At 44.6% G+C, this 25,475-nt stretch overlaps 1 protein-coding gene across 6 annotated transcripts; it reads left to right on the top strand.

The window, feature by feature from the left end:
* Positions 1 to 166: 166 nt before the first annotated feature.
* Positions 167 to 24,475, top strand: ap3b2 (adaptor related protein complex 3 subunit beta 2). 6 transcript variants are annotated; one of them, XM_019873911.1, is made up of 27 exons: positions 167 to 482; positions 7,414 to 7,489; positions 7,824 to 7,898; positions 8,094 to 8,189; positions 8,651 to 8,811; positions 8,916 to 8,982; positions 9,230 to 9,412; positions 9,803 to 10,006; positions 10,875 to 10,972; positions 11,050 to 11,104; positions 11,189 to 11,260; positions 11,362 to 11,424; positions 11,504 to 11,636; positions 11,743 to 12,029; positions 12,843 to 13,029; positions 13,108 to 13,226; positions 16,360 to 16,407; positions 18,217 to 18,331; positions 18,467 to 18,638; positions 18,710 to 18,872; positions 19,201 to 19,288; positions 19,411 to 19,520; positions 20,221 to 20,449; positions 20,913 to 20,997; positions 21,337 to 21,434; positions 22,980 to 23,118; positions 24,247 to 24,475. In XM_019873911.1, the coding sequence occupies exons 1-27, from the start codon at positions 370 to 372 to the stop codon at positions 24,395 to 24,397; spliced, it is 3,387 nt and encodes a 1,128-aa protein (XP_019729470.1). In that variant the 5' UTR covers positions 167 to 369; the 3' UTR covers positions 24,398 to 24,475. The 6 variants fall into 6 exon arrangements, with proteins under 6 accessions (XP_019729470.1, XP_019729471.1, XP_019729472.1 ...); XM_019873908.1 differs by lacking the exon at positions 167 to 482 and adding an exon at positions 3,229 to 4,010; XM_019873912.1 differs by lacking the exon at positions 16,360 to 16,407 and having other exon boundaries at positions 13,108 to 13,238.
* Positions 24,476 to 25,475: the final 1,000 nt, after the last annotated feature.

Genomic DNA, 25,475 nt, shown 5'->3' on the forward strand with positions numbered 1-25,475 from the left:
TAAACACATCATTAACTTCTATATGCGTAATCACATTGTCTTTTATTTTGGGATAAGATATTTCAAAATGACAACATTAATTTATATATGGGGGGCAACCGGGTGGTCCAGTGGTTAAAATGGTTTGACCTAAAATTTACGAGCCAATCTGGCCAAGCACTTCCGGGTTCCTAGCCTCCTTCTGTCACGTGATCTGCGCATCAGAGCCCCCCTTCCCCCCTTTCTCCTCTCGCAACTATTATCCTCCTCCTCCTCCCAGGGATTACACGGTGCCTGTGCGCCTGTAAGGACCGTGGAACAGCTTCTATACCCGCAACAAAAATCTCGGTCGCTTCGGCGGGAAGTCGAAGACACTGTAACGCCAGCACCATGTCCGCCAGCTCGGCCTTCAACGACGAGAAAGGGGGCTCCTCCAGCGTCGGGGAGCCCGAATATGGCCACGATCCGGCGAGCGGCGGGATTTTCTCCTCGGACTATAAAAGGTACACCTGCGCTAGCTTCGGAGCCAAATGTTCATATTCACGTCCATTTTGAGCGTTATATCTATTCCAACATCTGGCCTGAATCGAGCTAGCTCCAATCGAATGCCCTCCACCATCTCCGTATTAGCTGTATGCGATTGGTTGCTGGTCGTGATTTGGTTCGCTCGAACGTTCTCCCTGCGGTCATGTGAGCTGATTCAAAATTCAAGATAAAAAAATATAACAACAAGAAGAAAGTAGCTTGAATTCGTTTACCATTAAATGGACATTGTAAATTGGTGATATGAAACGTAATAAAAGTCCGTTTTAAAAGGATCCCCGCCAGGCCTCAACTCCATTTTATTCAGCACCATCGCTACTGGACAGCAACCTCCTTTTCCGAAACACTCATTCAGTGAACCCGCGCATATTCACGGATTGGCATTCGCGATCTTTTTAGGGCAACGCATCCTTCATTGGACGCACCCACAACCGGCGCGTTAGAGGTCGACACATTGTTTTGTTTTGTTCCAGTACATGTCGGGTTTTTGAACAGATAATTTTGATAGCAAGTGTCGAAACATGGTGAATTACGAAACGGTATTTGGCGGCAGTGGCGGAGGTAAACTTTTATCCTAATGAGGTTAGGGTGGGGGCATGGAGTGGCCAAGGCTATCTCATGGAGTCCACAATGAAAAAACTTATCAAGTCAGGAAAAAAACAAAACCAAAACAAAACTGTTACAGAGTGGCATTTTACATATGTAGATGTACTAAATAAGTTGTGATGAAATACCGGGAATCGTAATGACACAGCACAGTAAAATAAGTTATTTGCTCATTCCAGCTTCGTGTTGGATGGTTGCATGGTGGATGAGTCCTTAGCAAGGTTGGGGTTGCAGGTTCAAGGCGCTGGTCTTACTTTTTAGAGTTAGTGTTGTTTTTGTCCTTGCTTGTGTGACTTTTTTAGCGGTGGTTTCATCCCAAGTTCCAAAAACATGCATGTCGTGTCCAGTGAATATTCGTAATCGTCCACGTGTAGGTGTGTGAGTGCAAATTGGATGGATGGATGAAGCCGTGTCACGTTTCTTTCCTACCAGTAGAGGGAGCACATTCCTTGTTGAGGTCAGAACTTGGGTTTGTGAAATCTGACCTTTGTCTGTTTGAGTACCAGTTGCCATTATTTTTATCTGTGGTTGCAGTTGTCCTGTCGATTTGTGGTACAATCCCCAATTCAAGTGAAGTTGGGACCTAATTTAAAAAAAACCCTATTGCAACTATTCACTCATTTGGAATTGAGTGCCTGCAGCACATTCCCAAAGGAGTGGGACAGGTGCAGGTTTACCACTGCGTTGCATCACTTTTCCATTCAAAAATGCTCAATAAGCATTTGGGAACTGAATGCACGAAGCGGTGAAAGTGTGAATTGCAAAATATAGTTTGGCATCACAGATGTGCAAGTTACCCATGCCATGGGTACGATCACACCCTCTTACCGTCCCAGATGCTGGGTTTTAAACTGGGTGCTGATAAACAATCCCGATGTTTTTTTTTTTTTTGGCTTTGGGCTGGAGGACATGACATTCATGATTTCCAAAGACAATTTGAAATGTGGCCTCGTCCGACCACAGCACATTTTTCCACTTTTCAACCACGATACTCGACCTGTTTCCAATTAACCTGTTCACCTGTGGAATGTTCTAAAGAGTTTCTTTTTTTTTTTGTCCCAGCTTTTTTGGAACGTGTTGCGGGCATCAAAAGATTTGCAAATCATTGTATTCTATTTTGATTGATGTTTTTCACTTCCTCAACCTCATTGTGTTTGAGGTTTGTATATATGCTCTGGAGTGTCTGCAGGTGAACCAGTTTTGATTCACCATCTTTTTGTACTGGTTTTCCATACAGATTCATGAGAACTTTGACAACTGTGACTGGAAATTTATGTGCTGTTCACCAAGCTTTCGGGTATTTGGGAGTCTTTCCCAATACAGTCAAACACAATTTGTTAGGCATTCACTGGTCCATCGCATTGTGTGATCTGTAGGAAGGTACTGTATTTATGGGTTTTGTTCAACCCTTTCGGTTGTGCAGACATGATAAGCTTGTCCCTCTGCTGTTGTATTTGTTTTCACCCGAAGATGATGGTCTATAGAACAGCAAGCGTAACGTTTGTTATCGGTTGATTTCTGAAAATGTGTCTGTGAGTTAACTGTTGTGAATTTTAGTGAATTGTGACATCAGCAAGTTTTTTTGTCCAGGACTTGGCAGCGACTCTGGGCAACGATCTGCCACTTTCAAGCGCCACCAAGTCACACACACTCAAAGTCACGTGTGGTGTGTTACGTGAAGATGGCGACCCCACTGCCTCTCACATGCACCTTTTGTTGTTGAATAACGCAGTCAGTTGCTATTCACTTTCCTTGATTTATAAACGGGATCATCGCTAAGGTCTACATTCAGTGTGCTAGTATACATTCAATCGGTGCAGACCTAATTAAAATGCCTGAAAAATGAATCGTGTCTCCTTTGAAAATTAAGCTTGCAGCTCAAGCCGACTGAGCTTTGGCACATCACAGCAGGACTCCTTTTCACCCTGTTTGCGGGGGGAGGGAGAGACTGCCGAGAAGGCTGCTGAGTCATGTTAAATGAAGAAAACACCAGGTTTAAAAAAAGCTGCCATGGTTATAATGAGTAAGGGGATTCAAGATCAAAAAAAAGCTGTCAATGGTTGCGGGAGGCAGAGCTGAAAGTTGCGACGTGTCATCATGAGCGCGCTTCTGCATTTTGTGCGCGCGTGCGCCTGTGTGTGCAATGACTGAGCGACAGGGAGAGGCCGGCTCTGCAACAGCGAGCACGTGAACAGCGGGGAGGGGTCGCCGTGAACTCCACGCCCCTCTGTGACGAGCATCCTTTTTACAGAACGGCTGATGGCAGCTTGGCCAGACGCAGCGGCAACAGCGGCAGGAGTAGGAGCAGGAATGGAAAGCATCCCCCGGCAATCAGATTCGGATTACCGTGTCCCCGTCGCCACGGAGATGTCTTTTTTCTTTGCAGGAAGTGGAGCACTTCTGGAGAGTCTTGTTGCGTCATCCCCGCGTGAGATATCTACATTGGACTAGAAAATCGTACTTGTGACATTCAAGCTGTTTTGGAAACAACACGAGAGGAGCTACCGGCCTCTCTTGCTTCAGCGCTTTAACGGGGGGTTTGCCAAATTTTTGTTAAAAAATTTTAAAAAACAGAAGATGACCGCCATGCAGAAGCTGCTGCAGCTGCCCGTAAGCGCGGTAAACATGGTGAAGACGGTGCAGAGTCAGGTGCAGGGCCACGAGGAGGACAAGAGCCCGGTGCTCACCCCCGATGGCGGGCAGCAGACCTGGTACAGCGCCCTGAGGCCCGACGAGTTGCGCCACCTCCGCTCAGGGAGCAGCAGCGCAGGAGGAGGAGGAGGAGGTGGATGTGGTGGCGATGGAGGAAGAGATCAAGAGGAACGAGCACCACTGGAGGAAGGTGGCGGCGGTAACGGGAGCTCACAAAGTCAACCTTTGCGGTAGGATGGTCGCCACAATCCCAGATGTGCTGGACTATCAATGAGCTTCAATCCTTGGAAGTGGCATAGACCTGTGGATGAATTTGGTCATCAATTAGATCTCGATTAATCGATTGTTGGACTGCTTAAATTAGCCGTTTAAAAATAAGAGAATGACTACAAGGCTCTAAATATTTTTTTTCTTTGCGGACCAATCTTGCAAATCGATGGCTTCTTTTGAGGAGCAACTTCCTAATTTTGTGGAGGTTTTTTTTTTGGGGGGGGGGCGTTGCCAGCTATTTTGCTGTCCCAATTTGCATGTTCTCAGTCAGATTTCTGGGAACCTTGGACTCCATCATCCAAGCACTTAATTGTGGTGTTAAATACGCTAGCTGTGCCAGTTTTAGGTTAGCTTAGCATTTAGCATGTCGTTTCTATCTTTTCTCGTCATCCCTTCCTGATTCTGATACTCAGAAATGCAGCTCATTCGCCGCCATACAGGCAATAAACACACTGACTTCGGAGCAACTCCTTAGTGTGTTTAGGCGCATTTTATTTAGTTATTTTTAGACGACGCTGCTCACAAGTTATGATATTTTGGGCAGACAACGCGCTCAACTGATCTGTTAGCTTGGTCGTCCCGCATAATAGCCAGAACACAAGAAGCAAAACAATGCAAGCGAGGTGTCTCAAGCCTAATTTGAATATTTTTGTAAATTTAGAAACTTTGAATGTTTCATCTGGGTCATGCAAATACATATTTACTGGTTTTCTGTGGGGAAAAAAAGAGTCACAACGTTGTCCTACTGTCGTGCAAACGTTCCAGGTGGAGAGTGCCTTTTTCAGGTAACCAGAGACCCAGCGCGCTGCCTTGGTTAAATAATTCAGACCTGTTGGTCGATCCAGAATTCAAGAGGCAAGAAGTTGGTGTCAAATTATTTCCAGCGCTTTGGGAAGAAGAAACCCAACCTCAGTGTAATTTTCTTTCCTAAAGTGAGATTGATATGAACATAACATACCTTCTGTAATGATGGCCCCAAAAATTCAACCGTTTTCTTAAACGCTGCTGTGGGATGGGGGTCCACTTGTCAAACAGGAGTTCATGCAAGAGAGCCAAGGCGGCTGTGCAGATCACTCCAAATCAAACAGAACGCATGAGCCCGATTTCAGTCTTTCGACTTCTAAGTTTCTAACAGAACTCAATTTCCTCATTTTGAAACGTGGATTTTCATCCCAGACTGTGAATGGAGATATTCGGTTACCACTGGTTGCAGAATCCCTTGTCAGAATCTCTCTGCATTACCTTTCATGGCCACTTGGGGTCGGACTGATTTAGACCCATTGACTTTACTACTCTGCATTGATTTCTCAAGGTGGGTGTTGACAAAGCATGGTCTGATGACCAGTAATGAGCTCAGGGCATAGGGTAGAATATGTTTGGCTGCATGCAGAGTTGAGTAAGCAAGCCCCTTCTTTGAAGTTAATTGGGGCGAGTTCTTTTTCTATTGAGCAGAGAGGGGAGGGGTGAGCGTTTGAGCAGTTACGCAGAGGAGGAGGGGGGGTAGCACGACCAGAGAGGCAATGCAAAAATGTATGTAACGGATCTGTTCTAAAAATAGCTTACCTGTGATGAGACAGACGCTATGATTGAGTAAGAAGAACTAAAACAGAAGAAGAATGTTCACATTTATTTACGCATTTCTTAATGTGTTCGATCCCTGTGGAGTTCTCATCTTTCCAATGATGTCCTGGCAGGATCTCTGGACATTCCCTTCTTTCATCCAATGTAGGAGATGCCGCCCCACACCAACCTGGTCACGCATTGCTGTGAGATGGCATGGCCACCCCTTGTGTAGTTTGGCACCACCCTCTGCCAGATGACCCCTGGTTACACAATTTCATGTCCATATGCGTCTACACGGTTTCCTTCAATGATGACAAGCCTCGTTTTTCCAGTGATGGAAATGCCGCACGACAACATCACCGGGCCTCCACCGCAATGTGATGCTCAGTTGATGCAATAATCAGCAATGCGATCGCCCCATCTACTCCAGCCGGTCTTTTTGGGTGTGAAAATTCGTATGTGAGCCTGCAGCTTTCCTTTGAATAAGAACCTGTTCATCCGTGCCAGTCAACAACTATACAAATCCCAATCATGGTTGTAAGTTAATTAGTCGGCGCCATTATACAAATGAGCTTTCGTTGTTTGGGCGGTTGTGATGGTCATATTTTCCATCCCCGGATGCCTGCATTTGAAATTCATTTTGCTGCGCATATGGTTACCGTGGAAACTGCTCTGCTATGAATGAGCCTTGGACAGATTTTTGTACAATTTGCACCTTAACACCATAATTGATGATTGAGTGTCCAGGAAAGTCACTGGAAAGAACCTATAGCCCAAAAGACTCAGAAATCTGCCATTTTGGTTTGAAGTGGCCATTTTCAGGGTTCCTTCAAAGATGCATTAGTTAAAGATTTCAATCAATTTCAAATCAATTACCGTGGTTCCTTGACTCGTGAGTTTTGGATTTATGCGCCATCGTTGAAAAAGAAGCTTCAAGCCGTTTGATGCCACTCTCAGACACTTGATCTTTACTGTCAACCTAAAAATCAAACAAAGAAAATGTTACTTGTGTTTAAATATAGCCAGACAACATTGTCTTCAGAATGGCTAGCTTAATGCTAACATATAATTGAAAACGCCATTGGCATGCCAACAGTTAGCATAGCATCAATAGTTGTCGTTTTAGAACCCTTCAAGCTATTAAAGGATATTTCAACACAAACAAGTAGACAGTATAATAAAGTTCACAGGCAGATATTATTTATCCTTTGCAAGAAAAAAAAAGACAAAAGCTTACTTAGTTGTGAAACTCTTCTTTATGGGTGCTATATCAATATTATTGGAACATTACGTAGTTTGGGTATTAACACTGGCGTTAAATAAAGGAAATTAACGCAACTTCATGATTCGAATAAAAGGTATTGCATTTTAAATTAAATCAAAATGGTATCAATAATAACATTAAATGCAAATAATAATAAAATATAATAATAATAATAATGCATCCAATTTATATGTATTTATTTTTCAATTGAAAAAATACGTTTCAGCACAGTTGAAAAGAAGAATTACTTCTTTCAGTCGCAAACGTTGAGAATCACCACACCAGACAAATGAGCGACACTAAATCGTGAGCAATTTGATTTTCTGTCATCGCGTGTGGCGGCGAAGTTTGATGGCTCGCCATAAAACACAAAACGCTCATAAGTCAGCTCCACAAAGTCGGAGCTTGAGCAAAACGCCTCGCGTGCGACCGAGGTGCCGCTCTCAAGAGATTCATCGCTTTGTGGCAAGACGTAATCACGCTTTGTACTCAGGCTGAGTCTTCCATCCAAACTGCGCGATTTTCTTCCCTTGCAGACACGACGACCTGAAGGAGATGCTGGACAGCAACAAAGACTCTCTGAAGCTGGAGGCCATGAAACGCATTGTGGCAGTGAGTAATCATTTCTCTTTGTGGGATTTCACGAAAAAAAACACAGCTTGCTCCTTCAACGCGCACGGGCCCGGGAAGACGAGCTGTTTGCTTTGCCGCAGTTAATGTCCCGAAACTTTTAAGACACTCACTCACTGGAAGCGTTTTAGAGCATAAACTGCGGCGGCAAAGATACAGTCGGCTGTTAAATATTCATCATGCTGCCGCGATCTGCTCGTTCCGTATCCCCGCTGGAGCGAGTTTGTGCAAAGCTTGAGAGTGAAGCGATACGCCGTCAAAGTCCACATTCCCTGCGTGTGAAATCCTGACTCAGTGCTTTTGTGTTGCCCCACAGATGATCGCTCGAGGTAAAAACGCGTCAGACCTCTTCCCTGCGGTGGTGAAAAATGTGGCTTGTAAAAATATCGAGGTATGCATCATCCGCTCCTCCTCCTCTGTGGAATTCTTTGCGCCAGCTTGATGCATGAGCATATTTTGCACAGCCTCTTGGTTGGAAATTGCACTTTTCTTCACCTCGCCGTGCCTTTCATCAACGTGTTGCTTTTTGCTTGGCTTTTGCAAGGAAAATAATTGCATTTTCTTATGTCTCCCTTTCTGCTCGCAGGTGAAGAAGCTGGTCTACGTTTACCTCGTGCGCTACGCTGAAGAGCAGCAAGACCTCGCCCTGCTCTCCATCTCCACCTTCCAGCGAGGCTTGAAGGTACAAAACAGGAGGTGGTGCTATTGTTTGTCCATTTATTTGTTTGTTAAGACCAGTTTCTGTTTTTTTAAGGATGGCAGGTAGTGCCAATAGGATTTTTTTTGGGGGGGTGGGGGGCGTCTGGATTGTCAAAGTTGTTCTAAACAAAAAATAAATGTGACCAAAATGAAGATTTTAATTACTGTATTGTCACTCTAATGGTAAAAGAAATACATTCGGGATTTGTCAATGGGAGCTTCGACGAAGGCTGAAGTGACAGCTGAAACTGTCAGCTCAGTAAGAGATTTTCTTTTCACCAAAAAAGAAACAAAAAAAAACGTTTTTAGCTAATAAGAAGACAAGATGAACATCATAATGCTTGCCTATTTGGTGTTGCTGTCCCCTACCAGATGGCCGCCAGACAATGACTCGATGACCCTCAGGGACACTACATGACTACACATGACTCTGTGCTTTCATAGGATCCCAACCAACTGATCAGAGCCAGCGCGCTGCGAGTTCTGTCCAGCATCCGAGTCACCATCATCGTTCCCATCATGATGTTGGCCATTAAAGAGGCTGCTTCGGACATGTCTCCGTACGTCCGGAAAACTGCTGCCCACGCCATTCCTAAGCTCTACAGGTGCGCTTCCTCGTGATGGGCCTATTTTAGTTTCCTGCTCTGGCAGGAAAATCCATACGCTTGCGTCCAAATTGTGTCTGCCATTGATCCTTGTGAATCCTCAGTCTGGATCCAGACCAGAAGGACCAGCTGATTGAAGTCATCGAGAAGCTCCTCGCTGACAAAACCACTGTGAGTGTTTGTTTTATTTTTTTTTAAATTTTTTCCCTTCATATTTTCTACTCACAAATTGACCCAGCAAAACAAAATGAACACCAATTAGCGACTGAGCAGCTTCCCTTAGCCATCCCCTTTCACTTCGAGATCATGGCAAGCAAATTGTTGCAACTGAAAATTATTTGCACAGTTTCACTATCCTATTCCCAGCAAATCGTCGGGTTTCACTGTATCCCCGTTTCACTGAACCCCGGCTTCACAGCTGGTGGCAGGCAGCGTGGTCATGGCCTTTGAGGAGGTGTGCCCGGAGCGGATCGACTTGATCCACAAGAACTACAGGAAACTGTGCAACCTCCTGATCGACGTGGAGGAGTGGGGCCAAGTGGTCATCATCAACATGCTGACGCGCTACGCCAGGACACAGTTCCTCAACCCCAACATCAATGTGAGTTCCGTCAATGACGATTCGCGCTGCTGCTGTAACTGAACTCTCTTTATTTATTGTTGTGTTACGAGTAGACGTCTTGTAACTATTTTACTTGTAGATGCTTTCTTTGCATTTTTGCAAATCTAGAAAAGCTTTATGTACAACCAGTGTAGTCGCGCTAGTAGGAGACACAAGCTCTGTCAAATTTTAATTTTAGAATATGCCGCAGGCTGCAAAATACCCAATGGCCCCAGAATGCAGTCGTCCCAGATAAATATATGAAACTGTAATTGTGTGGGTTTTTTTTTTTTTTTTTTCATGAAAAGAATTTAATTTCAATCTAAATTGTCCCCGGCTGAAACGAACCTTCATCAGTTTTCTCTCTTCCATTTTTTTTTTTCCACATAGGAGTCCCTACTGGAGGAGGGCGGGAGCGGCGACAAGACCTTCTACGGCTCCGATGGCAACGACGACGACGACGAAGACGAGGAGGACAAGGAGAAGAAGGCCGAGGCCGCCGCCCTGGCCAAGCGGAAACCTTACGTGATGGATCCCGACCACCGGCTGCTGCTGAGGAACACCAAGCCGCTCCTGCAGAGTCGCAACGCAGCTGTTAGTAAAACACCCCCACCTCCCCCCACCACCTGCATCATTAGCACACATTATTCAACGTGGAGCCGCAGTCATGGTCTCCAGAGACTTGACTTCTGTTCAAGCTTTCATGTGAACAAGATGTTGGAGTGCCCTCCAGTATGATCACTCTCGGGTGAGGATACTTTCTCAAAGGAAATCTGGCAATTAAACACAATTAATAACTCAAAATAAAACCTACGCAAGCCAATATAAGGAAATGAGACTTTACTCTTGACGTCCTTGCCCACATGCTCGGGCATTACTGGACTGTACCTTTATTTGCCGCATTTCTTTTTTTTTCATTTGACTCGAGTGGCAATATAGCTGAAGTTCACTTGTGACTCAAATTTTTAGCTCGCAACATATTTGGTGGCCATTCTTTGTGGCGTATTTCCACTTTTTCTTGAAGATTTTACATCAAATATTGCTGACGTTCTAACAGGAAAACAGCTGGCCCAAATTCATCCATCTATCCATCCATCCATTTTCGAATCCGCCTACCCTCACGAGGGCCGCGGGCATGCCGGAGCCTAACCCAGCTGTCTTCGGGCAGTACGCGGGGAACACCCTGAATTGTTTGCCAGCCAATCGCAGGTGCCCAAATTTAATAGAATTAAATTGAACACCTTCTCCAACTGCTCCAGCAACTTAAAAAGACAAAAACAAAAACAGTGAGTTAAATTCCGGAATAGTTTTCACGTCGTGTTCAGTCAGACAATAAAGGAGGCCGACAGTGGTCGCAATTTATTGATTTTTATTTCTCTGATTAAATCACAACCGGCAGACCACAATTTTTTATTTTTTTTTGTAGCTGCTCGAGTGTTCCATTTGCATCTCTCTGCCACAGGTGGTGATGGCCGTGGCTCAGCTCTACTTCCATCTCGCTCCCAAAGCGGAGGTCGGCGTGATCGCCAAGGCTCTGGTGCGTCTTCTGCGGAGTCACAGGTGAGCTCCAACACGTTTGACACCAGCACGATTTCTCTTTTTCTCCACCTTTCAACCCGTGTTGGCTTTTATTCCAGTGAAGTCCAGTATGTTGTTCTTCAAAACGTGGCCACTATGACCATTAAAAGAAGGGTGAGTCACGCACAGACAATTTGTATGTCTGCTTATGAATGAATGAGAAAATTGCAATCTCTCTCTCTCTGTTCTTTCTCGTAGGGGATGTTTGAACCTTACCTGAAGAGTTTCTATATCCGCTCCACAGACCCGACACAGATAAAAATCCTGAAGGTTATTTTCGCATTCATATATATTTTTTTAACCTTCAAAAGTTGCTCATGTATGCGAGCATTTGCCACGCAACTGCTATATTCTTTTTATTTTTTTTGCAGCTGGAGGTTCTCACCAATCTTGCCAATGAGACAAACATCTCCACGATTCTTCGAGAGTTTCAGGTACAAACTTTTTAACCCATTTGAAAAGCTCAACATCAACAACAAAAAAATGCGCGGGTGTTTTTCTTGCCCTCGCCAGACATACATCAAAAGCGTGGATAAAGACTTTGTGGCCGCCACCATCCAAGCCATCGGCCGCTGCGCCACCAACATCGGAGAAGTGAGGGACACGTGTCTGAACGGCCTGGTGCAACTGCTCTCCAACAGAGACGGTGAGTACAGTATGTTGAACCCCGACGTGCACATAAACGCGAATGCGCCCAAGTTGCCACGGCGACAGCGAGTAGCGCCTCATCCACGTGTGTCTCGCGGCGGCAGAGTTGGTGGTGGCTGAGTCGGTGGTGGTGATCAAGAAGCTGCTGCAGATGCAGCCCGAGAAGCACAGCGACATCATCAAACACATGGCCAAACTGACGGACAACATCCAGGTGCCGATGGCGCGGGCCAGCATCCTGTGGCTGATCGGGGAATACTGCGAGCACGTGCCCAAGATTGCCCCGGATGTCCTGAGGAAGATGGCCAAGTCCTTCACCAACGAGGAGGACATTGTCAAGCTGCAGATACTCAACTTGGCCGCCAAGCTCTACCTCACCAACTCCAAACAGGTACAGTAACTACCACAGGGATTAAAAGGTGAATACACTGGAATGTCTCTGAGGTTACGTGGTTTGTGGTCCATTTACCGTTTGAATCTTAGTATCATTTAAATATTAATTTTGGCCGGTGGGTGCCAACCAGTGTGCCGTGGCACATTAAAAGATCATCAGGTGTGCCACGCATTTCACTTCATTGGTCCCAAAATTAGTAGGGATGCTCGATACTGTGTCTGCACTCGTAGAAAAGCACCGAGACCGCACACATTTTTAGGAAATGTGATATTCTCTCGAGGCGAGCATGAATTTATTTTTACTAACCTTGTTTTGGAAAGAACCCACAGCGGTAAAGTGCCATCAAAATTCCTACAGCTTGTTTTCTATCCACCAGGCAGGCGTACTTCTTCATCTCTCATCTTTCTACTTATTAAAAATAGTGCCCCCTGGTGTTCAGACTGCAACACCAAATATTCCAACAGGCTACATTTCTGGAAAATAAATGACTGTGGGCAAAATATGCAGTTGGATGTTAAAGTGGGTCATGATAAGTTGCTACTCTAAAAAGTGTTAAGTTTGAGTCAAAGTTTGTATTTTTCTGTATTTATCACCAATATTTGGTTGCAAGATGTCATGGCATGATCAAGTATCGGTACGCAGAAGGTACATAATTAGCCTGTGTATCCACATTTCGTGACATATTTTTGGTTGTTTTGCCATGAGGTTTTTTTTTTCTCATGTGAAATATGTGACTTGGCTCCATAACACTGACATAGACAATTACAGTCTCGACATTTAGCCTCTTCACCTCATGCCTGCCCGCCACAGACCAAACTGTTGACGCAGTATGTCCTCAACCTGGCCAAGTACGACCAGAACTACGACATCCGCGATCGGGCGCGCTTCATCCGCCAGCTCATCGTGCCCACCGAGAAGAGCGGAGCCCTCAGCAAATACGCCAAGAAACTCTTCCTGGCCCTCAAGCCTGCGCCTGTCCTGGAATCTCCGTTTAAAGGTACAGGGGCAGGTCAAGAGCAGCAAGGGTGAAGACGCTCTCTATTTGGACCTCATCCGCTTTCCCCCTCTTGTGTAGATCGAGACCACTTCCAGCTGGGCTCGCTGTCCCACCTGCTGAACGCCAAAGCCGGCGGCTACCAGGAGTTGCCCGACTGGCCGGAAGCCGCCCCAGACCCCTCCGTGCGCAACGTGGAGGTGAAGGAGTCTGTGCGTGCAGTGGCATTCAGTAACACACAGAGTCACACACAGTCAGGATGGGCGCGAGTGTGGCTCCTGCTTTGAGGCGAACGACATAACGCGGATGGTGGCGCTCATCCGTTCACTCCCTCGTCACGTCATACGTTGCCGGTTATGGACTTGATTCGCTCTCTGCAGCAGCTCACTCGCTCCCCTGCCTGCCATCTTGTCACCCATTTTTTGAGCCAATAGTACATGGCCTACTTCTTTCAAGCAAATACTATTTGACGTGTGACATATTTTCATGTACAGTGGATCCTCCAAAATTGGGCATATTCTTCAACCCGTCCCCCCCCAAAAAAAAATACCCTCAACATTTTTGATAACAAAATAGCGTTGAGCAGAATTACTTGATCCTCATGATTTCTTATTTCACTCCCCATTGACATTGCTGCTACCGCTGATGTGCATGACAGCCACTAGGTGGCAGTATAATGCACTTATAATAAAGGGAGACCACTCACGGCCCACCGATTACTTTTTGAGGGTGGCCAATCTAGCATATGGTTGGTAATTTGTGATTGACAGTTATTAATTGTATTGATCCTATTGTAATGAACGACCGGACGAGTTCCCATTTTGCTGTAAACGTTCAGTTTCTGGTTCTTCGATTATCGTCACACTTTGCCATTACTGGTACCCTTCAGCGATGACGAAAGCCAAAGAAAATGAGATGGATTTATGCTTTAAATGTGACTTTTGAGGCATATATTTCCAGAAACGTGGTTCAACTGTACCACTTTTGGGTTGTCTGACAATGGGAGGCTCCACAGTACACTCTTTTTATTGATACATGGTATGCAGGTGTATTTCCATTTAATATTGTTGAGAGCACCTGTGTGGAAAGTTTTCCCATCTCAGTCTGTCCATGTGCCATTGGTTCCTCATAAACGCTAACTTGTCTGAAAATGCAAACTTGAGCGCCACTTCTTGATGTCAAAATCACGAGGCAATCCACAGAACGCCACGGCCCCTCTTGATTTTGATTTGAAGAGGCGTGATCAAGTTTTGGTTCATTTTATGATTGCTATGAACCAATTTTATAGATTTCTACTCCCATGACCCGCTGTTAACCTGACATCGACTTGTGATGCAGATCTCAAGATGAGGGAGGTCGGCGCTGTGCTCTGATTGGTTGCGGGGAATCCGTTTAGAAGCATTCCCCACTTTTGGTTCAAGATTTTCTCAAAATGGCAGTCGTCTGCTCTTCTTTAAATTCTGAAAAGGGGGCAGGGTGGGGGGGCTCACATTCTCCAAGAGCGAGGACCCTTCCTTAAAGGTTCTCTCACCTCATCCGCAGATAGAGGAAGTCATAACTACTGGCGAGGGGAGAATCGGCCTGCTGGGAGACTGGCGAGAGGTTGGCTGGCTGTGGGCGTGCGCTGATTGTTTTGCCTTTTTTTTTCCCCTTTGACAGCTTTGTACCTTTTACTCGCTTTTCACTCATGATGGACTTTCAATTGCGGAATTACGAACAGGCAAAAGACACAAAGGAACACGCCGAGCCCCATAGGTGATCCAGCCAAGGTCTAATTAGGCTTGGAAATTTCTCAATGCGGTTTTACAAACAAACTATTGCATTAAATAACCTTTTCACCATTTTCAAATGTATTGACATGCACCTGTAATTAATATTAGACAAAAGTCAAGAAGTGCAAATCACACAAGAGTCCCGGTTGAATCTAAACGCAGGGTTAGGAAGTCGACAGACCACCTTCAATATTTCCTCCTCTGCATCTTATGTCGTTTTGCATGACATTTGTGAGGTGACTTTGGAGTTTTATCTGAGTGGAGTGATGTGATTTTTCTGTCCCAGCTTGTGACGTCTTTCCCCCTTTGTCTCCTTTCCAAACATCGTTGGTCTTATTGCCACGTGAGACGCACGCAGCGCATTCACGTGAATGAATCAAGCGCTCTGCAGGTCGCCATCTTGAAATTGGACAATTTGACCCGAGGTGGTTCATGGCTCATTTCTCAACCTAATTCGTCAATTGCTTAATTTCATTTACATTTTGTTGGTGTGTGTGTGTGGATTTTTTTTTTTTTTTGGCTCCATTGAAACCTTTTCGATCCGTGACCGTTTAATACCCCGGCAGCCACGTGTAGGAAATGATTAACATGCAGTCAAAAGTAACTATTGAACAAGTACAAAATAAGCTGTAATTTTTGTTTTCATTAAAAAAAAATATTTACAAATATAGTTTGAAAAAAATATTTAGAGATATATTTCATTTCTTTATTTATTTTACATTAAAATGCGTTACTGCAAGTAAATTAAACGTTGATTTCATTGTTATTTTGGATCAAATGAAATTGATCCATGACCGTTTAATACCCCAGCCACGTGTAGGAAATGATTAACATGCAGTCAAAAGTAACTATTGAACAAGTACAAAATAAGCTGTAATTTTTGTTTTCATTAAAAAAAAATATTTACAAATATAGTTTGAAAAAAATATTTAGAGATATATTTCATTTCTTTATTTATTTTACATTAAAATGCGTTACTGCAAGTAAATTAAACGTTGATTTCATTGTTATTTTGGATCAAATGAAATTGTGTCCCGTCTTTCAACATTTTAACTTTTCTTCGCAAGTTTTGGGCGCGGGCCCGAGTCAATATCATTAGAATATAAACGTGCGGCAGCAGTACGATCTAAATTGCCTGAAATAAAAGAAACAAACGGAGACTGGAAGAAAACAAATGTTGAACGCCACAGCTGTAATTTTTATTTTCATTAAAAAAATATATATATTTACAAATATAGTTTGAAAAAATTATTTAGAGATATATTTCATTTCTTTATTTATTTTATGCCGATATCTCCTCTCATGTGTGTTTTTTCCCACCTTTCGAGGTTCCACTGTCTGCTTTTATTGTAAGGTGGGCCCACGAGAGTACATTTGTGCTTCATTTTTGTCTCCGTATTTAACTGTTGTCACAGTTTCCCCCTTCTAGATCCAGAAACGTTCCTGTGCTTTATGTCCTGATGTTTTTTTTAAATTATTATTTAAATTTTGTTCTCTCAAATCTCCCCCCATCTCACTTCCATCCCCCATCTTTCTTTTCTCCTTTTCCCTTGATCCTCAGTCCTGCCAGGTATTTTCGCTGCTTGAGCGAGTCACAACGTTGACCAGCGTGAGTCAGTTAGCGCCCTCTCGAAGCATTGTAGCGGCTTCTCGATGCCCTTCCACCATCCTTCCCTCGCTTCCCCTGCGCCTTCGCCTGATGTGGTCGCTGTTCTGTGCTTGTAGCTCTCAGCCCCCCCTTAAAACAAAACACCGCCCACCCTCGCCCCCCTCCTTCCATCCTCTTTCCTCAGTGTCTACCATTAGAGAAGTGATTCTTTTGGAGAGGCACTCTTTGGAAGGAGCTTCATTGTGTTTAGCTGGCTGTTAGCGGTTAGCAGATTGACTCAAATATCAATGATGGCAATGCCAACGTTGGTATTGATATTGATTGATACAAGCGTCATGAGATGGATGATTAAGCCGCTGAGAATTAGAGTGGGATAGAATTTGTCTTGGTGGTGGAGGATGAAAAGAAACACACTGGAATGAGATTTAAAAAGAAGTTTGACGTAATGTCAAATATATCAAGATTTCATGAAAGATAATGGCTCCCCAGCCTAAGTACAGGACCTGTATTTTTGCAGGTGCCTGACGCCTGGTTTCATTGACATGGCCATCTTGGAAATGGGAGTAGGCCACGACTGAATGTCAGAATGGACTAGCAATGTAGTTTCAGTGAAGCCACCAGAGGCCATCTTACATTGCCACTCATATTTTGAATACATTGATTTCTCTCCGGCGCTTTCACATGATTTTCTATCACCGTGTAAGGCTTACGGTTGTACCTCTCCGGAAAGGTATATCCCTGTCTGTTACTCAAAGATTCGTTTGCATCCTGTTGTCAGAACCATCACTAATGAAATGAAAGCCGAAAGCCCATCAGGACAAAAGTTGCTACGAAATGTAAATCTGTCAGTCACCGTTCAAGTTACTGAGATAATATACTCTGAATGGTCGATGCAAACAGCAAGCTTCTTTCTTTGAGATGCTCACGTGCCCCTCCCAGCATAAAACATGCACAGTTGGCAGTGGCAACGTAAGATGGCTGCCTTCTGGCTTCAGTCAGATGAGCTTATTACATTCGTGGAGTGTTATCCTGAGGAATCAGGAAATGAGCCAAGTGCAGGCAATACTGCCTTCTATATGTCAAAATTGGAACTAAATCCTGGTTTCCACCAGCCTCAAAATTAGGTCTTTTCGCAATTCATTTCTGCATTTAACTTGGGGAGAAAAAAAACATACAAAGAAACTGAGTGAGCCCACTCGATTTCTCAGTGACTCGATTGATGTTTAGTGAGTTGAACGTATTTTAGTAATTGTATCTTTTTTTTTTTTTTTTTTTTTTCCAAAGCCAGCAAATGAAAAAGTTCTTGGAGGGGAGACATTTTGTATATTTTCATGTTTCCTGAACACACATTCTAGTTTTAAATATTGTAGACCATGATTTTGTAAGAAAACGTGAAAACAAGTGAGAATAGTTTTTTTTTTTTAACCTTTGAAAATTTAACATTAATTCTGATTGCTCACACTCACAGTAGTTTTCTCATACGATGTGAGTCCCTCCTCAAATACATCACTTCTCTAAATGGAAACTGCTACTTGGGTTTAAAAAAAGAAAAGAAATGAAAGCCATGAAGCCATCACCTGGTGCTTGCATCCATCTTGACAAACACTCCGAGTTGACCTTTGTCGCCCGACTTGACAGGCGGGGCAGGCTGGCTTCATCCGTCTGCATCGCGCCCCAGGCCGAGGCTTCCATGGCCGTGCCGCTGTTGCCGTTGTCAGCCCGCGTCGCTCGCTGCTTCCGTCTTGGTGGGGGGCGGGGGGGCTTCTGTCGCGCCAGCCTGACACTTATTCCCACTCTTGGGCTCCGCAGGTGCCGGAATGGACCAAGTGCAGCAGCCGAGAGAAGAGGAAGGAGAAAAAAGTCGAAAAGCCCTTCTACTCTGATTCTGAGGGCGAGTCTGGGCCAACCGAGTCCGCTGACAGCGGTAAGTTCAGGCGGACTCCAACACGATCGCCTCAAATCGATGTCGCCTGTACATTCTCAATCGGCAGATCCGTTCGTTTGTCTGTCGTATCCGTGAGGTGATGCACTGGACTGACTTTGACTGCCTCCCCCATAGAGTCCTACTCCTCCAGCGGCTCCGACAGCGCGAGTGCGAGCGCCGAAAGCGGCTCCGGATCCCAGAGCGAAGAAAGCGAAGACGCTTCCGACTCGGAGGAGGAGGAGGAGGAGGAGGACAAAAAGAAGGTGTGGAAGAAAGAATTCAAGAAGCTGGCGCAAGGAAGCGAAAGGTGAGATTGCACTTTTGCTTTTGTGTCTTGATACCCGAAATCCGATGTTATGCCTTGAATATTTGTCCCAGTGAGCAGAGCAGCGAAAGCGATGAGAGGAAGCGTGCAAGGAAGAGCAAACAACAGAAGAGCGAATCGGAGTCGGAGACGGACGGAGACGAGGAAAGCGATTCCGAAAGCAGCCAATCTGAATCTGACGACTCCGAGTCGGAGGTGGATGTCAAAAACAAGAAGGTAACCGACACATGTTGGATCGTTGGGATCATCAAAGGAAATATTCCAATCTGCATCGGTTCGTCAAATTTGAATACAAATTGCTTTATTTGTGCTTCTTATTAGTGACCTAGCATGCCTCCCGATGGCTCTCTTAAAATTCCTTGACTCTACGCGCCTCCACGAGTCGTAACACGGCATTCTGATTCATTGTGTGTTTGTGGAATAGGAGTTAAGCAGCAAAGCTCACCCGATTTTAGCCATATCAGGGGGCGGCCATTTTTTGACAGCAAGTGGCAAAATGGTACAACTTTGGTCTCGTAACCTAAAAATCTTTGCTTTCTTGCAGGCAGTGCAATCAAAAGCCCCCTCCAAGCCCGTCATAAAAGAGACCAAGAAAGAAAAGAAAGAAATGTCGTTGCTGGACCTTGACGACTGTGAGTTTTTTGTTTGTTTTTTTTTGTCTTTCAGTCACAGGTACATATAACGGGGTTCCCCAGCTACGTGCGAGTAACCGCATGTGACTTTTACAGACATTTCTTTGTTTCTCACTCCTCAGTCGAACCCGCCCCTTCGCCTCAAGTCACGCCCGTCAACTCCTTCCTGTCCAGCAGTCTCGTGACCGACCTGGAGGGCTTGTCATTGTCCGACTCGGTTCTCTCACCCGCGGTAAGGGCGCACTTTCATCCTGGCTAGTATGCCATCTGTTCTCAAGGAAAGTGTCGTAGAGATAAAATCATTATTAAAGCCGAACCAGTGGTTGGGAATCACTGGTTTGGGATAAATAGTTCTGATGAGGGCTCATTTGGCCAAATTCACCAGTAGCTGTCCATCAAAATCATGGAAAGTCATCCAAAATTTAAACTAAAATGGCCAACTTCCGGACGAGTGGTTAGCGCGTCGACCTCATAGTGCTGAGATACCGGGTTCAATTCCAGCTCTGGCCTCCCTGTGTGGAGTTTGCATGTTCTCCCCGGGCCTGCGTGGGTTTTCTCCGGGTACTCCTCCCACATTCCAAAAACACGCATGACAGGCTGATTGAATACTCAAAATTGTCCCGAGGTGTGAGTGTGAGCGCGGACGGTTGTTTGTCTGTGTGCGCCCTGCGATTGGCTGGCAACCAGTTAGGGTGTCCCCCGCCTACTGCCCGAAGACGGCCGGGATAGGCTCCAGCGCCCCGTGCAACCCTTGTGAGGATAAAGCGGATCAGAAGATGGATGGATGGATGGATGGCCAACTTCCTGTTTAATTTCGAGTATTGGTCCCTGAGACAGTCCGCCGTCAACTACAGAAGATTTTTTTTTTTTTTTTTGGTACCAAGTCCTACAACGTTCCAGTGGCTCATGTCTGTTCATTCTTTTGCCGACAGGCCATCTCGCCGTCGGGCACGCAGAAGTGCTACGAGCTGCTGCACCGCATCTCTGGCGAGGGCCTGTCGGTGGAGTACTGCTTCAGCCGCCAGCCCTTCGGCCCCGACGCCAACATGGTGGCGGTGCAGATGCATTTTGCCAACAGCGCCGCCACGGACGCCAAGAACCTGCACATGGAGGACGTCAAGCTGCAGTCTGGCATGAGGGTCACGGACTTCCCGGAAATCGGTGCGTGAAGACACAAAATTTGAGCGAGGTGGGGGGAAGATGAGACAAAAAAAAATGTACTTGAGTAAGGGCACTATTCCTTTAGAAAAACACGACTCGAGTAAAAGTTCAAAGTCGACCTCCAAATAATGACTTGAGTAAGTATTCAGAGATAAAAAGGACTCAAATACAGTAGGTGGTAACTGGTGAGTAATTTCTGATGTTGTTTTTTGAGCATAAACGTCAAAGAGACAAAAATATCAAATAGTTCAAATGAAATAGAAGTATAAAATAGTCATTCACTTCCCAACGCTGCGATTGGGTGGCAACCCGTTCAGGGTGTCCCCCGCCTACTGCCCGAAGACAGCTGGGATAGGCTCCAACGTGACCCTCGTGAGGAGAAGCCGATTAGAAAACCAATGGATGGATGGATACTTCCCAACGCTGCTGTCTACTGACTCGTTTTCCCACTTCCTGGCCGCAGAGCTGCTGCCTGCGGGTGAGACGACCACCGCTGTGATGGGCATCGACTTCTGCGACTCCACACAAGCGGCAAATTTCCAGCTGTGGTAAGACGAATTGGGCCTGATTTACTTTCAAGGAGTGCACATACAAAACAATGCGCAGGTCATTCTGGGGGGAGTAGATGGTAAAAAAACGGTGAAGAATAATAATATAACTTTAGCCTCACATTCACCGAATAGCGTCATTGTATAAAGTACCATTCTGTACAGTGCTATTCTTCCTTTAAAAAAAAAGAAAAAAGAAAAAAATGTTGGTGTTTCACTGGTACTGAAACATATTAATAGCATTTCCATTCATTCCAATGGGCAAAGTTGATTTGCGATTAGAATGATCTGAGTTACAAGCATGGTGTCTGTTGTTGTTGTTTTTTTTTTTTTTTCCAGTACTCACAGCAGGAAGTTTTTCGTGTCCATCCAGCCGCCGGTCGGAGAGCTGATGAAACCGGTTTTCATGACCGAGAACGAGTTTAAAAAGGAACAAGGTGAATAATGACATGATGACTGCTGGCATTAAATGAACCAGAAAAGGTCTGCCGTCCAACCTCCAAAGTCGAAACGTCCCTTCAGTGACACACTTTGGCCAACAACCAATCCGGCTAGACATGAACAAAGGTTGGAGGCATTTAAGTTTGAAAAAAGATTTTGAGCCCGCAGCGAATTAATTTACTTGGCAATCGATAGAAAATAACACTCGTAAACAGCAAATTGTAATCAGAAATGGCTTCATGTGGCCCGAAATATATTCTTGATGCTGTTTTAAAAATGTCTTTAATTTCTTTTGTAGCGCATCAAATTTTTTGAGATATTTTCATATTTTTTTTTTGTTTTCTATAAAAACTTGCACAATAGGGATTTGGCGCTGCATTGTAATTGATCTTGTCACTCTCTCATGTCCTGAGTGTGTCTTAGCGGCGCTGCGTTCTAATTGATAACTATCTTGTCACTCTCTCATGTCCTGAGTGTGTCTTAGTGGGTCGTACTTGCAAGAAGTAATCTCGTAGGTGAAATGTGATGAGCACCTTTGTAGTTGTCGTGGCAGAAGGTCCTTTAGATGCACTAACGTGTCGCTCAACATGCTCCTCGATTCCGTGTGCCGTTCCCAAAAGAGGCGCTCTCGCAGCGTCTAGGTGAGTTGCCTTCCACGTCCCGCCCTTGCTGCACCCCCCCCCACCCAAAGCCCCTGAAAATTCCCCCACCCAAGACCACTCACGCCCTTCACCGTTTCTACTGCGTGTATCTTCCGCCCCTCATCAGCAGCAAGTTGCGGCGGCTTGTCATCAGAGTGGACCCAGACTTTTTTTTTTTTTTTTTTTTTTTGCGCTTAACATCATTAGTTACTCACATAAAGTTAATCACATAAGATTCCTTTAGTGGTGTCTGATTTGGCTATTGATAGGTTGGTTAGTGAGGATTTTAGTAACAATTTGGGTGAGTTCGTCAATTTCATGTTCATGCCAAATAGTGAGCATCATATGTCATGAGTGAAAACGGACCACTTTGGTCACGACGATTTTGTCTTTACAAATCTACTTCTGTCATTAAATTCTGACAGAAGTTTATTTTTTCTCTTCATTAAAAAAAATACATAAATGTGAACAGTTCCGTATGAAATGATGCTAAATGAGTAAACATTTCAGACTTTTGGGGGAGGGGGGGCTTCTCTTGGGTTTAAGAATCAACTTCAATTACTGCTCGTTTCGTTTGAAATGAATGATGAACTGATGCGGGATTTAAGTGAAGACAGAAAAATTGGACAAATGACATTGCGCGTCAGTTCCAGCAGATGTTGACCAACCTTTGTCCGCTCATGAGATTGGAAAGACCCTTTTGGCAATGTTTGCAAACCGTAAGTGCCAGAGGCTACTTCCGGGGGCAGAGCACCAATCCTCGACCATTGACTTGAAATGAAAACACGAACAAAAACTGGCTGTACCGCCGGAAGTACCCCAAAAGATCGTTAACTCGCACCGCGTGGACGTCTGGTGTTCGACGTATAAACCCGACACGGCGCTCCTGTGCCGAAACAGGTCAGCTCATGGGCATGAATGAGATCACAGAGAAGCTGACGCTGGACGTGAAGTGCCGGAACGAGCACGCCATCGTCCAGAGGGTGTCGGCCGCCGCCAACCTCAGCAGAGTGCCCTGCGGCTCCGACAAGGAGTGCAGGTAAGGGAGAGCAAGAAGAAGACAATACAGTGGTACCTCTACTTACGAAATTAATTGTTTCTGGAAGAAATTTCTTAACTAGAAAATTTTGTCAGTCGAGACGCGTTTTCCATGTTAATGCCCTAATCCGTTCCAAGCCCCCCAAAATTCAGACGTGAATGTTTCCTAAAGCATAAAAATGCATCAAAATATCTTAACAAATACATGTTACAATTAGATTATTGCACAATAAATGAGAAAGTGATGGTCGTTTAACTTTTGCGTCCTCATCGTTTTTTGCCCTCTTAAGTTCATCTTCTCCCTCACAAGTGGCTTTTGATTGGCGTTTTGTAAAGAACTGAGCAAAGGACGTCTGCTTTTGTCGGCTTTTAAAATGTCCAAGGCAAACAACAACATCAGCAGAGTGAGCGACTGGTGAACACTTTTTCTGGGAATTCACATTTACGTAAAATTATCGGAATACCTCATGGGCCGAGATGCGAATAGCGAGGACGCTGCATAAACACACTTCTATCTTTCGCCACACAGACATGTATGGTAGAGGTCCGTCCCTCTGAGCCAATGGGTGCCAGGATGATGCTCGGGAATAGCCAATGGCAGCGTAGCTATAAGTACTGGATGTTGCGTTCAGGAAATTCGGAGCTGCGACTAGCAACCCATTCTGTATTTTTACCTTTCGTACTAAAGGCAATATTTTCCTGTTGAGGCGTTTCGTAACTTGAAAATTTCGTATGAAAAGACGTTCGTAAGTAGAGGTGCCACTGTACAGCGGAATCGCTATACACTGTAGATATCGGTTATCGCCCTCCTTGAAGACCAATATGTCGAACTTAGTTTCAGACTAGCCCTTGTACAAAGAACCACCGTTATAACGTACAGATTCGTTATGGCCCGCGAGGGACATTGGAACGCGGTTCGACTGTCATTGCTATTTCTCTTTTCATTTTATGTTGTCCTTATTTAGTTCACTCTTGAAGTGAACTGTCTTTTTTTTTTGTGTGTGTGAGCCCTCAATAAATATCGCCGCTCAATTCCTTGACTCTGCTGCCTTTGACGCTTTTGACTTGTGCGACGCTTTGACTTGAGTCCTCCGCCGGGTCTTCGCACTCTCACGCTTCCCGCTCGCAGGTTTGCCGGCCGGACGGTGAGCGGGGGCAGCCTGGTGCTCGTCACCGTGGCCACCGAGGAGGACGGCAGTGCCCGGCTGACTCTCAACTGCGAGAAGATGGTGATCGGCACCATGCTGGTCAAGGACGTGCTGCTGGCTCTCACGCAGTGAATCTTTGTGGGATTTCCTTTTTTTTTTTTTTCTTTGTGACAATCGCATCTGCTCACGAGAACGACATGATGACAGCAACTCGCGGCTACGTTATTTTGCACCTCTCCCTCGAAATTTCCGCTTGTCCTGCACATTTATTTGGCGTATTATTCTTTTTCAAACTATTTCGACCAAATTTCATGTTGAGGGAATTTTTTTTTTACTAATGTTCACATTTTCTACCAAATTCCAAATTCAATAGCATTGGATATTTTTTTTATTGTAACATCAACAAAATTTGGTTGTCAGATGTTGTTTGTCAATGTTTGGCGGGGGGTTTTTTTTCATTTGGAATTTAAAATGATTTCTCCCAAATGAAATAATATTTCAGGTTTTTTTTTTTGTTAATGTTGTTAATGCAGTTTGAGTGGATTTATTTATTTTGTATTTATTTATTTATACCAAATTCCATTAGCACTCGCCTCATCAACAAAATGAGGGGAAAACCATGCCAGTTTCTTAAAATGGTACTTTTATTTTTTAACACCAATGTTATTTATTATGAAATCGTAGATGATGAAATAAGATCTAGAAGGTGTTTTTGTTTCAATGTGGCATAACCGTTTCAATCCTTGTCTTGCAGTCGAAAGCAGAACATATCCCAGAACATAAACGTTTGAAAGCTTGCCGTGCATGCGGCACCGCTACGGCATGTACAGGATGTGTGTGTTAAACATACAGTATGCAGTACGCAGGAAACAAAAAGCTCATCTTGTCATTTTTACTTTTCTTTTTTTTATTTATTACTGTCGTTCCATGATCATTTGATTGTATCTTTGTTGTTCTCCCTTTGGGCCTCAAAGTGTAGTTAGACTGGTGAACATGTCACTCCCCCCCCCGACAATTTTGGCTTGAAATTATTTATTGAGTAGTTCTGATATGCGTGAAAGTGAAACTAAGTAAATTAGTTTTTTTAAAAACATCGAAATAATCGACTTGCGATCGTATGCTGTAATGAGTAGAAATAAATGCCATACTTTCTGACAATTTTGACTAAAAAGGCTCAAGTTCAATTCATGTTCGTTTATATTGATGTACT

The sequence above is a fragment of the Hippocampus comes genome, unplaced genomic scaffold (genome assembly GCF_001891065.2).
Source record: "Hippocampus comes isolate QL1 unplaced genomic scaffold, H_comes_QL1_v1.1 scaffold298, whole genome shotgun sequence".
NCBI classification, from domain to species: domain Eukaryota; kingdom Metazoa; phylum Chordata; class Actinopteri; order Syngnathiformes; family Syngnathidae; genus Hippocampus; species Hippocampus comes.

Coding starts and splice junctions, on each gene's coding strand:
- ap3b2 (XM_019873908.1), top strand. CDS start 3,706: ATGACCGCCATGCAGAAGCTGCTGCAGCTGCCCGTAAGCGCGGTAAAC. Junction 7,490..7,823: donor CCATGAAACGCATTGTGGCA/GTGAGTAATCAT, acceptor GTTGCCCCACAG/ATGATCGCTCGAGGTAAAAA. Junction 16,408..18,216: donor GAGTCACAACGTTGACCAGC/GTGAGTCAGTTA, acceptor TGGGCTCCGCAG/GTGCCGGAATGGACCAAGTG.